Below are 13279 nucleotides of genomic sequence, written 5' to 3' on the forward strand. Positions count from 1 at the left end.
TAGGTATGCAGACCCCCATTTTACAAGTGAGGAAACTGAGGCTCAGAAAGTACTTTGCCCCGGGTCATCCAATTGGTTGGTCCACCTAAAACCCAGGTACATCTGACTCTGAATTACAGCTCTGACAATAAGGTTTCTTTCCAGTGCCTACCTTAACCTAACTAATGTAATTTTACATAGTAACAGCAAAAACAAAGCAAAAAACGATTGCAGCACAAGAACCGGGAGTCACGGAAAGACACCTTGTAGTCAATTCGTGAACTCAGCCACTATTTACCGTGGGGCACCCTGTGTCAAGCCCCGTGCTAAGAGGTGGCTAAAAAACAGTGAAAACAAGAATAATCAGGGCTTATGCTGCAGTAGGAGATACGCCAAACAGACAATTCCAACCAGTGTGATTAATATCAGGATAGGAGAAGTGATTTTAATGAAACACCTTTTCTGTTCTTCCTATTTCTCCTCAACTCCTCCTCCTCCAGCTTCTGCTCACTTACTGGTTTAGGAGCGTTTGGGGTTACACAGTTGGCTGTGCTCGATAATCACATGGCAAAACCTTTCAGACCCCAAAACACCCACCAATATCAGAGATTTTTTCACCATCTCCAATGCTTCTTCAGTGCTTCTAAAAATTTTACAATCAATTTCAAAGAGTGAATGTAACAGAGTTTGCCCAGAGTAAGAAATAACTGAAACATTTATCCTCACCACAGATTTTTCTAAATGTCAAAAATTCTGATCATCTTTACAGACTAACTCAAATCCTCCCAGAGCCCTTCCCAGATTTCCCCAGTCAGGATTCACTGCTCCATCAACTGTACTCCTTAAGTATCTATTTCAGCCCTTGAACTCTACTTGGAGTTGGCTGTGTTCCTGTCTCCCCATTGCACTACGAGCTCCCTGAAGGTGAAGACCAGGTCTCACTCATATTTGAGACGGTATCTCCACACATGTACCCCTCAATACCCAGCAGAGAGTAAACATCCCACACATATTTGCTGAAACTACACAAACAAAATTAATACTTTATCATATACCTATTTGCCACTCTTTCTTAAATGTTTTAAAGATTAACTGTAGTGTGATTCAGTGTGCCCAGATTATGGTTCAAAATTTACATTTGGAACTCTTCAGGCCCCAAACACCCTGCTAGGAATAATATACAAATCTACCTCCACACCTTTACTTCCTACCTCGGGAAAGAGAGGAACAGAGTAAAGAGTAAATATTTATTGAATGAATAAAGGAATTAGTGATCATAATAGAAAACGGTAAAAGATAACATTTAAAAGGGTATGTTCTGGGACTTCCCTAGTGGCACAGTGGTTAAGAATCCGCCTGCCAATGCGGGAGACACAGGTTCAAGCCCCTGGTCCGGGAAGATCCCACATGCCGTGGAGCAACTAAGCCCGTGTGCCACAACTACTGAGCCTGCGCTCTAGAGCCTGTGAGACACAACTACTGAGCCCACACGCCTAAAGCCCGTGCTCCGCAACAAGAGAAGCCACTGCAATGAGAAGCCCGCGCACTGCAACAAAGAATAGCCCCCGCTCGCCGCAACTAGAGAAAGCCCGCACGCAGCAACAAAGCCCCAACGCAGCCATAAATAAATAAATAAATAGATAGATAGATATGTTCACCAAATATCTTCTTCCCACTTTTTAAACCCATGGCTTCACAGTGTATGGATGGCTCCCCAGTATACCCCTGGAGCTGATACCTCACTCTGAGCTATGTACTCTCCCATCCCGTTCTGTCTTATTCTGTCTTGAACCTATTCAGCAATGAAATTGGTCTTGTCAAGGTCACTAATGACCTCCACGTTGCCAAATCCCATCGTTGAGTCTTGGTCTTCCTTTAATTTACTTTACTGGCATTCAACAGAGCTGAACACTGCCCTCCGTCATGAAACACTTTCTTCTCCTGGACACCAGAACTCCAGGCTCTCTTGTCTTTCCTTCTATCTCAGTGGCTATCCCTTGTCAGTTCTTTTCTGGATCCTCTTTTTTTTCTCTTTATTAATTAAATTATTTTTATTTATTTTATTTTTGGCTGTGTTGGGTCTTTGTTGCTGCGCCCGGGCTTTCTCTAGTTATGGCGAGCAGGGGCTTCTCATCGGGGTGGCTTCTCTTGTTGCAGAGCACGGGCTCTAGGCACACAGGCTCAGTAGTTGTGGCGCACGGGCTTAGCTGCTCCGCGGCATGTGGGATCTTCCCGGACCAGGGCTCAAACCCGTGTCCCCTGCATTGGCAAGTGGATTCTTAACCACTGCACCACCAGCGAAGCCATCTGGGTCCTCTTTCCTTCCCATCTCTAAATGCTGGAGAGGCTCAAGGCTCAGTCCTCTGACTTCCACTCTTCTATCTAGGCTCACTCCCTAGGTCATCTGTCCATTCTCATGATTTTAAATATACTGACAACGTCCTGATTGGTATCCCCAACCCCAGCCTTCTTCCTGAACTGCAAGCCCAACATACATCCAACAACCTACTTAACATCTCCAAGTGGACAAATAATAAACAATATAACAAGAATATGATCAAAACAGATAGCTTAATTTCTCCCTCTAATCTCCTCTTTCAGTGTTCCCCACCTCAGTACAGAACAACTCCATTTTTCAAACTGTGAAGGCTAAAACTCTTGGCATCACTGTGGTAGAGAGAGCTAGTTGCTTCCTCCTCCTATACATTCAGCCACCCTTGCATTTGGTTATGGCCACGTGACTACGTTCTGGCCAAGGAGATGTAAACAATGATGTGTGACATCTCTGATCATGCCCTTGACAGACAGGAACATGTCCTCCCCTTTGGTCCCTGAGGACTGGAATGCAGATGTGCATATAGGCACTGGAGCAGCCATCTTGGACTACAAGCTAGATGCCTCATACAGAGGATAACACAGCACTAAAGAGAACTGGCTCCCTAGTGATCATGGAATTATTAAACCGGCTCTCAACCACCTACCCAGGTTTTTACTTAAAAGAAATATAAGCTTCTATCTTATTTAAACCATTATTATTTTGGATCTCTCTGCTGCAGCAATCAAACCAATACCTTAACTAATATATAGAATTTGAAACCTGGAAGTAATCAACCTAAACAGAATATAAATACGTGGCAGTGGCTTAGGGCTCAGCATGGGCACAGATATTGCAGGATGGAAGGCTGGTAACCTTGTTAGGTCACAATAAAACGTTTGGTAAAACCTGTGACACCTCAGAAAATAGCCTGCATGCCTACACGGCCTACAATTCTAGGGGAACTGGTTGAACAATTCGGAATTTGGGTGCCTATTGGCCTCTTGCCACTTTAAGCAAGCAGTTCCGCAAGAATGAGACAGACTCAAGCTGCAGTTTGCCGATTTGCCTGCAGAGATAAAAGGGAAAACAGGTCTGCCTAAGGCACGTCCACAGTCTAGTCTAAGTTTGCTCAGAGTCTGGTAATTTGGGGATCAAGTAGGGTTGAAAAAGCCAACTCCTTCAGGCTCCTGAAAGAAACAAGCTGGAGACACTGTTCAGCCCCAGGAAGGGGATATTCTCCAATGACCTGGCCCCAAAGGACTGATTCAGGAACTCCCACCACTGCCCAGGCAGGGAGACCCCCTACCACAGCCTGGCAGGAGCTGACAATGGCTGTGGACCAGTGAGGGATCTGTACTCCCCAGTCTTCCCTTTTCGAAATGGTAGTTATTTCCATGATTTTATCCTACTCCACCACAGCACATGGTGGGGTAGGGGCGCGGGGAGGGAAAAGCAGCTGATAACTTGCATTTTAATCTAAAGGTTCCTGGATGGTATATCACCCAGAGATTCTGGACTCAACTGAAGGTTGCCTCTTTAGGAAAGCGGAGCGTGTGTTTTAGGTTTCAGAAGAAGGGTTTGAACAGAACAGCCTTGACTGTACTCCCCTTCTAACGTGAGAGAGCTTTTAGATGAGCATACAGCTACCCAGTAAGAACTGCAGTTCTCAGCTTCCCAGCCAGGAGCCGTGGCCACGTGACTTAGGTTCTGGCCAATGGGAGGTGAGCAGAAGTGAGTGATCTGTGCAACTTCCAAGCTGTGCCATTAACGAGGAGCATGACTTCTCCTTCCCCTCTCCTCTCGTCCCTCTGGCTACAGTGCAGACAGACGTGGACCAAAAGATGGATGCCATACGTTAGGAGAGTTGGTACAACAGGACAGAAGGCGCCTGGGCCCCTAATGAGCGTGAAGCTGCCACAGCAGCCCCAGCCTCCCACCCAGACTTCTATTTAGAGAGAAATAAACATCTATCTGGTTTAAGCAGCTGCTATTTCGTGTCGTGCTATTTCAACTGTTACAACGGTCCACTCGATGACATCCCAGCTCAGATGGCCATTCTTGACTCCACTCCACATCCATCCCATCACCCAATCCTATTGGCTCTACCCACAAAATATCTGACCATCTGACCTTTTCTCACCTTCTCCACTACAAACCCTGGTCCTGGGACTCCTGCACTGGCCTCCTAACCTTTCTCTCCATTTTCACTCTTTCCCTCTCTATCTATTCTCTTCACAGCAGCCACAGTGATTCTTTTAAAACGTAAATCAGGGACTTCCCTGGTGGTCCAGTGGTTAAGACTCCACGCTCCCAATGCAGGGGGCCCGGGTTCGATCCCTGGTCAGGAAACTAGATCCCACATGCCACAACTAAGACCCGGCGCAGCCAAATAAACTAATTAATTAATAAATTAAAAAAAAACCATAATTCAGAATGCAAGCCCCATGCAGGCAATGATTTCTGCCCGTATTGTTCATTCATATATCCTCATGATCTAAAACAAAGCTGGGCATATACCATATGTCATCAAATACAAAATGTCACTGACTGTAAACCGCACCGTTGTTTTTTGCACCACCAAGACAAAAAACGACTGTCCATTAAACCACAACAAAATACCTTAACAACAGACCAGGCCAAAGTAGTCATCAGTTACACCAGCATCTCATTGCTTTGAAATTTCTTTCTGAGAAGGTGGAGCGTCTCTGACCTTCAACTGCATTGCCTGGAAGGCAGTCCTCCTAACTGTATCTTCAATTTCAAAATGTGACACAGCTTCAGAGACTTGTGGATTTCTGCCTTTCTAAGGCTCCCTAATGCACTTGGTTGTTGCTTTGCAATAAAATATGAAACTGTGGTCATTCTTTCACCAACATTTTCTTTGTTTTCTTTACTAATATCAAATCGAGACCCGGCTGCTATTTCCATTTCTCTCTGCATACAAAGTAACATATGCTTCCACTGCTAATCAATGTGTCATCTGGGGGGAGGCATTTAAAATAGCAACTACCTTTCTCACGCACAGCATTTAATTCAACGTACAACAGCATGAACAGGTATAACCAGGTGTACACATAAACAGGAAATGACAACTACCACGTGGCCAACCGTGATTACACCAAGAAGCATCCCAATTTCAAAGATGTGAAAATGTGAAGCAAAAAGGGCGGGGCACCTCAGAGTTGATTGAAAGTCACCTCCTAAAATTGCACACACTCCCCGCATCGCTCTCCATCCCTTTATAGCCTATTTTATTTTTCTCCGTGGCACTGTCACCAAATGACATCTTATGTGCATGTATCTGTTTATCACGTCTCCTCCCACTAGAAAGGAGCTCCGTGCAAGCAAGGCTCGTGTGGTGTCTGACATGCAGCAAGTAAACAGCAAGTATCACTGAATGAGCTGCTACAGGAAGCTCTCTCCACCTAGACACACCACAAGTACCTTCTGAGAAAATGCATTCTGTGCCAAGCACAGGCCTGAAGACCCGAGGACCTGTTGTCAGAAGTCTTCCTGTCTTTTTCCCCTAAAAGAGTAGAGGGCTATTTGATAAGCTCCACTCTTAGCAATAACGAGGGCTTCCACTTCCCATCTCAAGAGGGACAATAAAAATGCCGTAACCATTACATCTGGCTGAGATTATCCCTACTTTGGAGGTAGTTTAGCAAAGGGATTAAGAACTCTGGGATCAGACTCTGGATTAGAATCCAGGTTCTACCACTTCCTCGTTATCCACCTTTTGGCAAGTTAATTTCTATCGGCCTCAACTTTTTAATCTGTAAAACGGGGCTATTAATACCAACCTTGCTGAGCAAGTTAAGTGCTTAGCACATATTAAGAGCTTCATAAATGTCAACTATTATCATTACCATTCTCTGTTTCTTGGCTAAAATGAACAAAAAGGAGTGGAGAAGGGGCCTGGGAGGCAACATCCCACTCTCCTTCCAGGCTTGAGGAAGGAGAATCCTGGTTATCAAGTGAGTGTTAGCAATGATCTACTGGAAAAGAAGTGAGCTTAGGTCCTGAGGCCTGTTACAAAGAAAGAAAAGGTCAGAGATGGAGATGTTAAGAGCAGAAAGGCCAGGGCTGGCGCCTCTATGTCAGCTCATCTTTCAGTGGTCCAAAGGAACAAATCTGCTTTCTCCAAAATCTGCTCCTTGTCTGGAATTCCTTCTCTCTCCTCCAAGCCATCCTTCTCCCAAACTAGAAACCAAGGAGTCATCTTTTTCTTTCTTCCCCTGTGTCCACCTCTTTCACATCAAACTTATCATCAGAAGTGGGTTAACTTAGATCCTCAATATTTCTGATGTCTGCTCTCCTCCGTTCCCACTGCCAAGGCCTTGCTTGAGACTCCACTGCCTTGGTCCCCATAGCAACAGCAGCCACCTTCTTCCTATCCACCTTTGACACCCTTGCCAGTTATCTTTCGAATCCCTTAAAATCCCTCAAAGGCTTCTGACAGTCTCACTGAGAAAGTTCAAACTCCTAGGAATTTCTGAAAACCCTCGGAGACCTGGTGCCTGTCTGCCTGCGGCCACTCCCTCAGGCAAATCCTGTCTCCAGTCCCACTACTTCTTGTGGTTTCCTGAGCTCCCCAGTTTCACAGCCGGTTTCAAGAGCCCTTCGCATAAGCATCGCTTTTTCTTGAAAGTTTTCGCTAAGACGCTAAGCCAACAGGGCTCCCTTCTTGTTTTTCCTGTCTTGTGCATAGGTCCACAACAGCTCTTAGCACCCTGTATTGTAATTGCTGGACTCCTAGCTATCTCTATCTCTACCCATCCCCTAACCCCAGTTAAATAATTTCTTTAAGAAAAAGACTGTGTTTCTCCTAACCTACCTAACACATTGCTGGAAATGCACAGCATCTTTTTTTTTTAAACATCTTTATTGGAGCTTAATTGCTTTACAATGGTGTGTTAGTTTCTGCTTTATAACAGTGAATCAGCTATACATATACATATAACCCCATATCTCCTCCTTCTTGCGTCTCCCTCCCACCCTCCCTATCCCACCCCTCTAGGTGGTCACAAAGCAACAGCATCTTTTTTTTTTTTAATTTTAATTTTTATTTTTTGCGGTACGCGGGCCTCTCACTGTTGTGGCCTCTCCCGTTGCGGAGCACAGGCTCCAGACGCGCAGGCTCAGTGCCCGTGCCCCCCGGGCCCAGCCGCTCCGCGGCATGTGGGATCCTCCCGGACCGGGGCACAAACCCGTGTCCCCTGCATCGGCAGGCGTACTCTCAACCACTGCGCCACCAGGGAAGCCCCAACAGCATCTTTTTAAGAAATGTTTGCCAAGTGAATGATTTTGGAGGGGTGTGATGAGAGTCAGCACCAAAAAGACTAGAAACTTGATCACATCATGAATGAATTCATAAAAAACAACACTTTTACAGAAAAACTATGCAGATCAAGCATGTTAGTAGGATATTTATATAGAAGCTGTGGTGAATTTACTGGCAGTTGTTGGGCACTAAAATACGGTAAAAAGAGCTTTTAGATCAGGAACCCTGGGTTTGAATTCCAATTCTGTCACTTCTAAGCCAGGGCACTATGGACTTAACCTAATTCTCAACTGCTTCACCTATGAAACAAGGAAAATTTAAGGAACTGCTGGACTGCACTGTTTTATCAAATGAGACAGTGGTTGTAAAATGCCTGGCACAGAGCAGGTTTCTAAGACTGCTAATAAATGTTGGTCCCTTTCCCCTGAAAAAACACTGCTAAAATGTCCAAGGTCATATATTCTGCATTTGGAAAGGAAGACAACTTCTAAAACCTTGACCACACCCTGAATCCCAGCCAGCCCTCTTGAAGATGAACTAGGTCATACAGATTTTGCAAAAAAAAAAAAAGAAAATCATTTCGATGAAAACACATCATCACCATAGTTGAAAATCTGTTTAAAATACCTGCCCTACTCAGAGCATCATTTTGGTATAAAAAAAACAACACATGAGCAGGGTACAGAATGAATGTAATGTAAATACTGACGCCTTGAAATGCAGGCTCCTGAAGAGAAAAAACTTAGTCACGGATCTGCTCTATAGAGCAAAGGGCTCATTGTAATGTGCTATAAAAACAGCACTGAAGTTAAAGAAATACTCTACTTAGAAAGCACAAGAGAAGAAAAGTACAAGAATTCAAGGTGATCTATAAGAGGGACCAAAAAGTACCCATAATGTAAAATCTTCTAAAGCTACTACCCTGGTTACAGCAGGCTCTATTTTTCATGGACTACATTCTCATATATTTTCATTTTGCTAAAATATGAAACTCTGTCATACCTAATTTCCTAATGTAGATTGAAAGATCAATGTCTTGACTGTTTACACCCTGAGACACATGTTTGAGTTTTCAATAATATAAATGTATTATTTTCTAACCAAATAAATGTCAACTACCGTATCTGTGACACAAGTTTCCACCAAAAGAGTAACAATAAGGCAAAAGTTCTGGAAATGTCTCTGTTGAGAACTGTTCCCCTAATCCCAGAATTACAGGAATGGATTAAAAAAAACTTAAGCTTCTTCCCCATAAAATATTTGTTTTAGATTATGCTGAGAGTAAAATTACCAGTTATTGAACTGTCCCTTTGTGTTCAGGCCAACTAATTTGTTGAACATAATTTTATGTTGATCTTATATTAGTGAATTTAATTTTTCACATTTATTTTAATATTTTGTTGACCTTGAAAAATGTCTATCTCCTCCACAATGATTATATTTGTTCCATATATGGTAAAAAAAAAAAAAAAGTTAATACCTTCCTCAAGGACTGGATAAAGTGAAGAGCTACAGTTCAGATTATACAGCTCTTTAACTGGTCTGTATGCTTTAATGGTTTTCTTAGTGAAAACTCAAGTATGTAAAAACTTCTAAACCAGGAACAATTTAAAGAATGTCAAGAAAAAAAGTAATTTCTGGAGGTAAAAAACTCACTAAAAAACTCTCCGCCTTAAGAGAAATGATCCACTAGCATTAATGTTAAAGAAAAAAGAGGGTGCACTTAAAAAAACTACAGAAAACAAAGTGCCTCTAAGAGGATCTCTTGATACTTCCTACCTGAATGAAAGAAATTGTTCAGTATTCTTCTAATTTAAGATTACACTACTGATGTATTTAGAAAACAAAGTCAGTAACAAAGAATGGGCAATTCTGACTTTCCAAAAAGCCAGGTATCAAAACCAACAAAATTATTTGTTTCCTTTCCTATGTGACCCTTAACCCACCACTTGCCTGCCTCATCTCTGGAGAATTTTAGTCCCTAGGTAAATATATTGAGTGCTCTGCAGCTAAAACTGAAGCATGGAAGTTTTACAGTACAACCAACCTGATGGATGACTACTTTCACAATACTGTAGAGAAGTTTTACATGAACTGTGGAAGAAATGGTAGGTGGAAGAGAATGAGGCCAGCAGGGGTCCTGAAAGGGAAGCTCCCTATTTGTAAAAAAAAAAAGAAGGGAAAAGTCAACAGAGTCACAGGAAAATCCTTGTACCCTAAATGCCACTTTTTCTTATTATTATTAAATAATCTTGAAAACATCAAGAAGGGGATCTGTAAGACTCCTTTCAGAAATGATAATAGGGGGAATTTTCAAAGTCATTTGCTTCCTGTTCAGTGTCTGTTACAGCAAAACACAAGTTTGAAAGGGGCAAAAACTAGAAAAAGGCATAATGAAAGAGAAGTATACCAGAAGCCATTAGTGGTCTGTTAAATTGCTAGAATTTAACTGTAATTCACGAAGCTATTGAGAAGATGCATATTTTGTTAAATATCAAAGAATCTGTCTGTAGACCACCCCCAAACACATATGTAATGTTTAATTAACTTATACAGTGAAATGCCACACATACTTGGGATTTCAAATCCTTTAAAAACATACACCTATACATTATGATTCCTCCCAAAATTATTCTTTAGATCTCTGCAGTAAGGCGCGCACGCGCACACGCACATGCGCGAGCGCGCGCGTACACACACACACACACACACACACACACACACACAACTTGATGTAAATCTAGCCCTTTTTGCTTAAATACCCTGAAGAAAAGAATGAAAGCCTCAGTATGCTCTCCTCTTCTTTAGACCCTAAAAGAAGACTCGAAAAGAGGCAAATGGAGTTCAGGATGGAAAAAGAAGGCAAAGGAATACAAGAGAATACAACCGGAGACCCTCTCAGGGACTCATTTAATTCTTAGAAAATGTCATCTCCATTCCTGCCCAAAGGCCAGGCACCACTGGCGCAATATCAACCCTATCCAAAGCGCCAAAGAGTTGCCAACTAATCTCCCAAGGTGTCCCCCAACCTCCTCACCTCATCAGCGCTCAGCTCCTCCATCGCTTTCCTCTTAATGGTGAAAGGCGTTAAGGAGAGATCTTCTGTTCTTTGAGACCGGGGCGGGAGGAGAGTGGAAGGTGTCTATCGGGCTGTCTGGTCCCCCGAATGGGGGAGGTTTCAGAACTGCATAGTCAGAGGTTAAAAAATAAGAACACGAGAGGCAGTGAAATGCCTTGGCGTCGGTCACTCCAATTGCCCCAGAGACTCCTACAGCTGCTTACGCCACGAGCAGCCTCCTTTGACCGCCACTGCTGCTGCTACAGGGTTATCGTAAGGCGCCACTTTTTACCCTCTGCTTCCCAGGTTACCCAGACTAGGGAGCTCGGTCTCCAGCTCTCCTCGTGCCCGGAGCCTACTGTGTCTTCGTGGTGGTGGCGCGGCAGCTGCGCTTCCTCCAGCAGATCGTGCTCTCCTTCCAACCCTTTCCCCCTGGCGGGAAGTGTTCAACTGCAGAGTGGGTGCCCCGAGGCAAGGCGACCCCAGAGCCGCCCAGGCAGAGCCCAGCACTGAGGAGGGAAGCTCCTCCCCTCCCAAAGCAGGCCGGCCACGCCCCGCCTCCACGCCGGAGCCTGGGCAAGGGGGAGGGGGAGGACCGAACTCGCGATGTTCTGGCTGGAAGAGTAAATCCTCCTACCCCTCCACCCCTACTCTTACCCCCTCGCCCCACCAAGTATTATTCATCAAAACAACAGGGCGGCCATCTTTGAAAGGGATCACGTGACCCCGTCAGACAGGCGGGGTTTCTGGCCCCAAGACAAGGCAGCCAATGGGCCGCGGGCGTCGCACGGCCGATTTCCTCTCTCCTGCGTCTCCTCCCGCCTCCGCCCCACCCTCTCCCCGGCAGCCGCGCGGGGCGGGGGGAGGGGCGAGCGGGACCGCCGGCGGACCGGCCGAGCGCGGGGGGCGGGGCGGGGAGTTGCCATGGCGACGGCACGGGGGGGCGGTGCGCGGGCCCGGCCCAGGTAGGTTCCCGGGAGGGCCACGTGGGCGGGCGATGGCGGAGGCCGCGGGGCACTGCGCCTGCAGACAACGGGAAGAGTGGCCAGGAGGGGACTCCCGCCCGCGACCCGGGCCCACAGCGCCTCCGTTGTTCCCAGGCTTTTCTCTTTAGCGGCTCACAAACGCCTCTCGACTGTCCACGATGCCGCCCAAACGAACTAAAAGAAACGGAAAACGTCTCCTTTCTGCGATGAGCGTTCTCTACCAGCCTGACCGGTCACATTCTGCACAACCTTTCAACGTAGACTCTTCCTCGTCCGCAAGGAAAGCCCATTTGGAAGAAAACTTTAACACAAGAAGAACTTCATTTCATTTCACTGTGTTCTTTTAGAGAGATAATTTCTGATTTTTTTTTAAGTGTGTTCCAAATTTGAAAGTATAAATGGGTTTGAGACCCAGAAAACTTTGAAGTGCGTACACAAACACAAGGAAGACTTGTGGAGCCAAGGAAAAGAAACCATCGTCCTCACCTGGACAAGAATACAAAAAAAATTTTAATTGAAATGTGTGTGATCAAAACATCATATTAGTTTTAACGTGTACAGCATAATGATTTGACATACGTATATATTGGGAAATGATTACCACAATATGTTAACACCCATCACCACACATACTTGTTTTTTTGTTCTTTGTTTTTCTTGGAATGAGCACTTTAAAGAGTTATTCGCTTAGCAACTTTAAAATATATGATACAGTATTGTTGACTATAGTCCCAATGCTGTACATTACACCCACAGGACTTCTTATAACTGAGTTTGTACCTTTTGACCACCTTCACCATTTTGCCCACGCACTATCCCCCTCTGGCAACCACCAATCTGTTCTCTGAAGAATGCAAATATTTTATAATATACAAGTCTAAACAGTGGTCATTGTTTAACAGTGTCATGAAACTCCAGATTTTGCCACCTACGAAGAATGTAATGTATGGGATGGTTTACTTAACCATAATATTACAGTTTGCATTCCAGAATTAAAAGTCACAATTTTTTTCCCCTGCTACTTACTTAAAATAGTAACCTGACAACCAGATATGTAAGGAATTTGTAAGTAAAATTAGACCATTGCTGGCTTTACATATTATCTGTTCTCCAGGAAAGGAATTCTGTGTAAGCCAGAATTTAGATGCCTGTTGACATTGATATCAGTACATTTACTTCTTTTTTTAAACGTGGTCATTGCTATGTAGTTCGTATTCCATACAATTCACCTATTTAAAGTGTACGATGGTTGTAGAATATTCACAGTTATCAACCATCATCACTAATTCCAGAACATTTCATCACCCCAGAAAGAAACCCTGTACCTGTTAACAGTCACTCCCCATTCTCCCCTCCTCTCCCTCTGGGCAACCACTAATCTACTTTCTGTCTCTACCAATGGAATCCTACTCTATGTGGCTTTTTGTGACCAGCTGCTTTTATTTAGCATATGTTTTCAAAGTTTATCCATGTTGCAGTATATATCAGTACTTCATTTCTTTAATGCCGAATAATATTCCATTGTATGGATATACTACATTTTGTTTATTCATTCATCAGCTAATGGACATTTCGGTTGTTTCCACTATTTGGTTATTATGAATAATGCTGCTATCAATATTTATGTGTAAGTTTCTGTGTGGACATTTGTTTTA

At 44.1% G+C, this 13279-nt stretch overlaps 1 protein-coding gene across 3 annotated transcripts in view; it reads right to left on the minus strand.

The window, feature by feature from the left end:
* Positions 1-11318, minus strand: part of UBE4B (ubiquitination factor E4B) — a 111737-nt gene extending 100419 nt beyond the window's left edge. The window contains exons 1-2 of one of the 3 annotated variants that reach the window (XM_024749761.1): positions 10950-11316; positions 10618-10764 (exon numbers count right to left, since the gene is read on the minus strand). In XM_024749761.1, coding sequence (XP_024605529.1) covers positions 10618-10641 — 24 coding nt within the window. In that variant the 5' untranslated portion in view covers positions 10642-10764; positions 10950-11316. Of the gene's footprint in view, positions 1-10617 lie in introns of all 3 variants that reach the window. The other 2 variants (XM_024749762.1, XM_024749760.1) reach the window with 2 other exon arrangements.
* Positions 11319-13279: the final 1961 nt, after the last annotated feature.

The sequence above is a fragment of the Neophocaena asiaeorientalis genome, unplaced genomic scaffold (assembly GCF_003031525.2).
Source record: "Neophocaena asiaeorientalis asiaeorientalis breed wild unplaced genomic scaffold, Neophocaena_asiaeorientalis_V1.1 scaffold275, whole genome shotgun sequence".
NCBI classification, from domain to species: domain Eukaryota; kingdom Metazoa; phylum Chordata; class Mammalia; order Artiodactyla; family Phocoenidae; genus Neophocaena; species Neophocaena asiaeorientalis.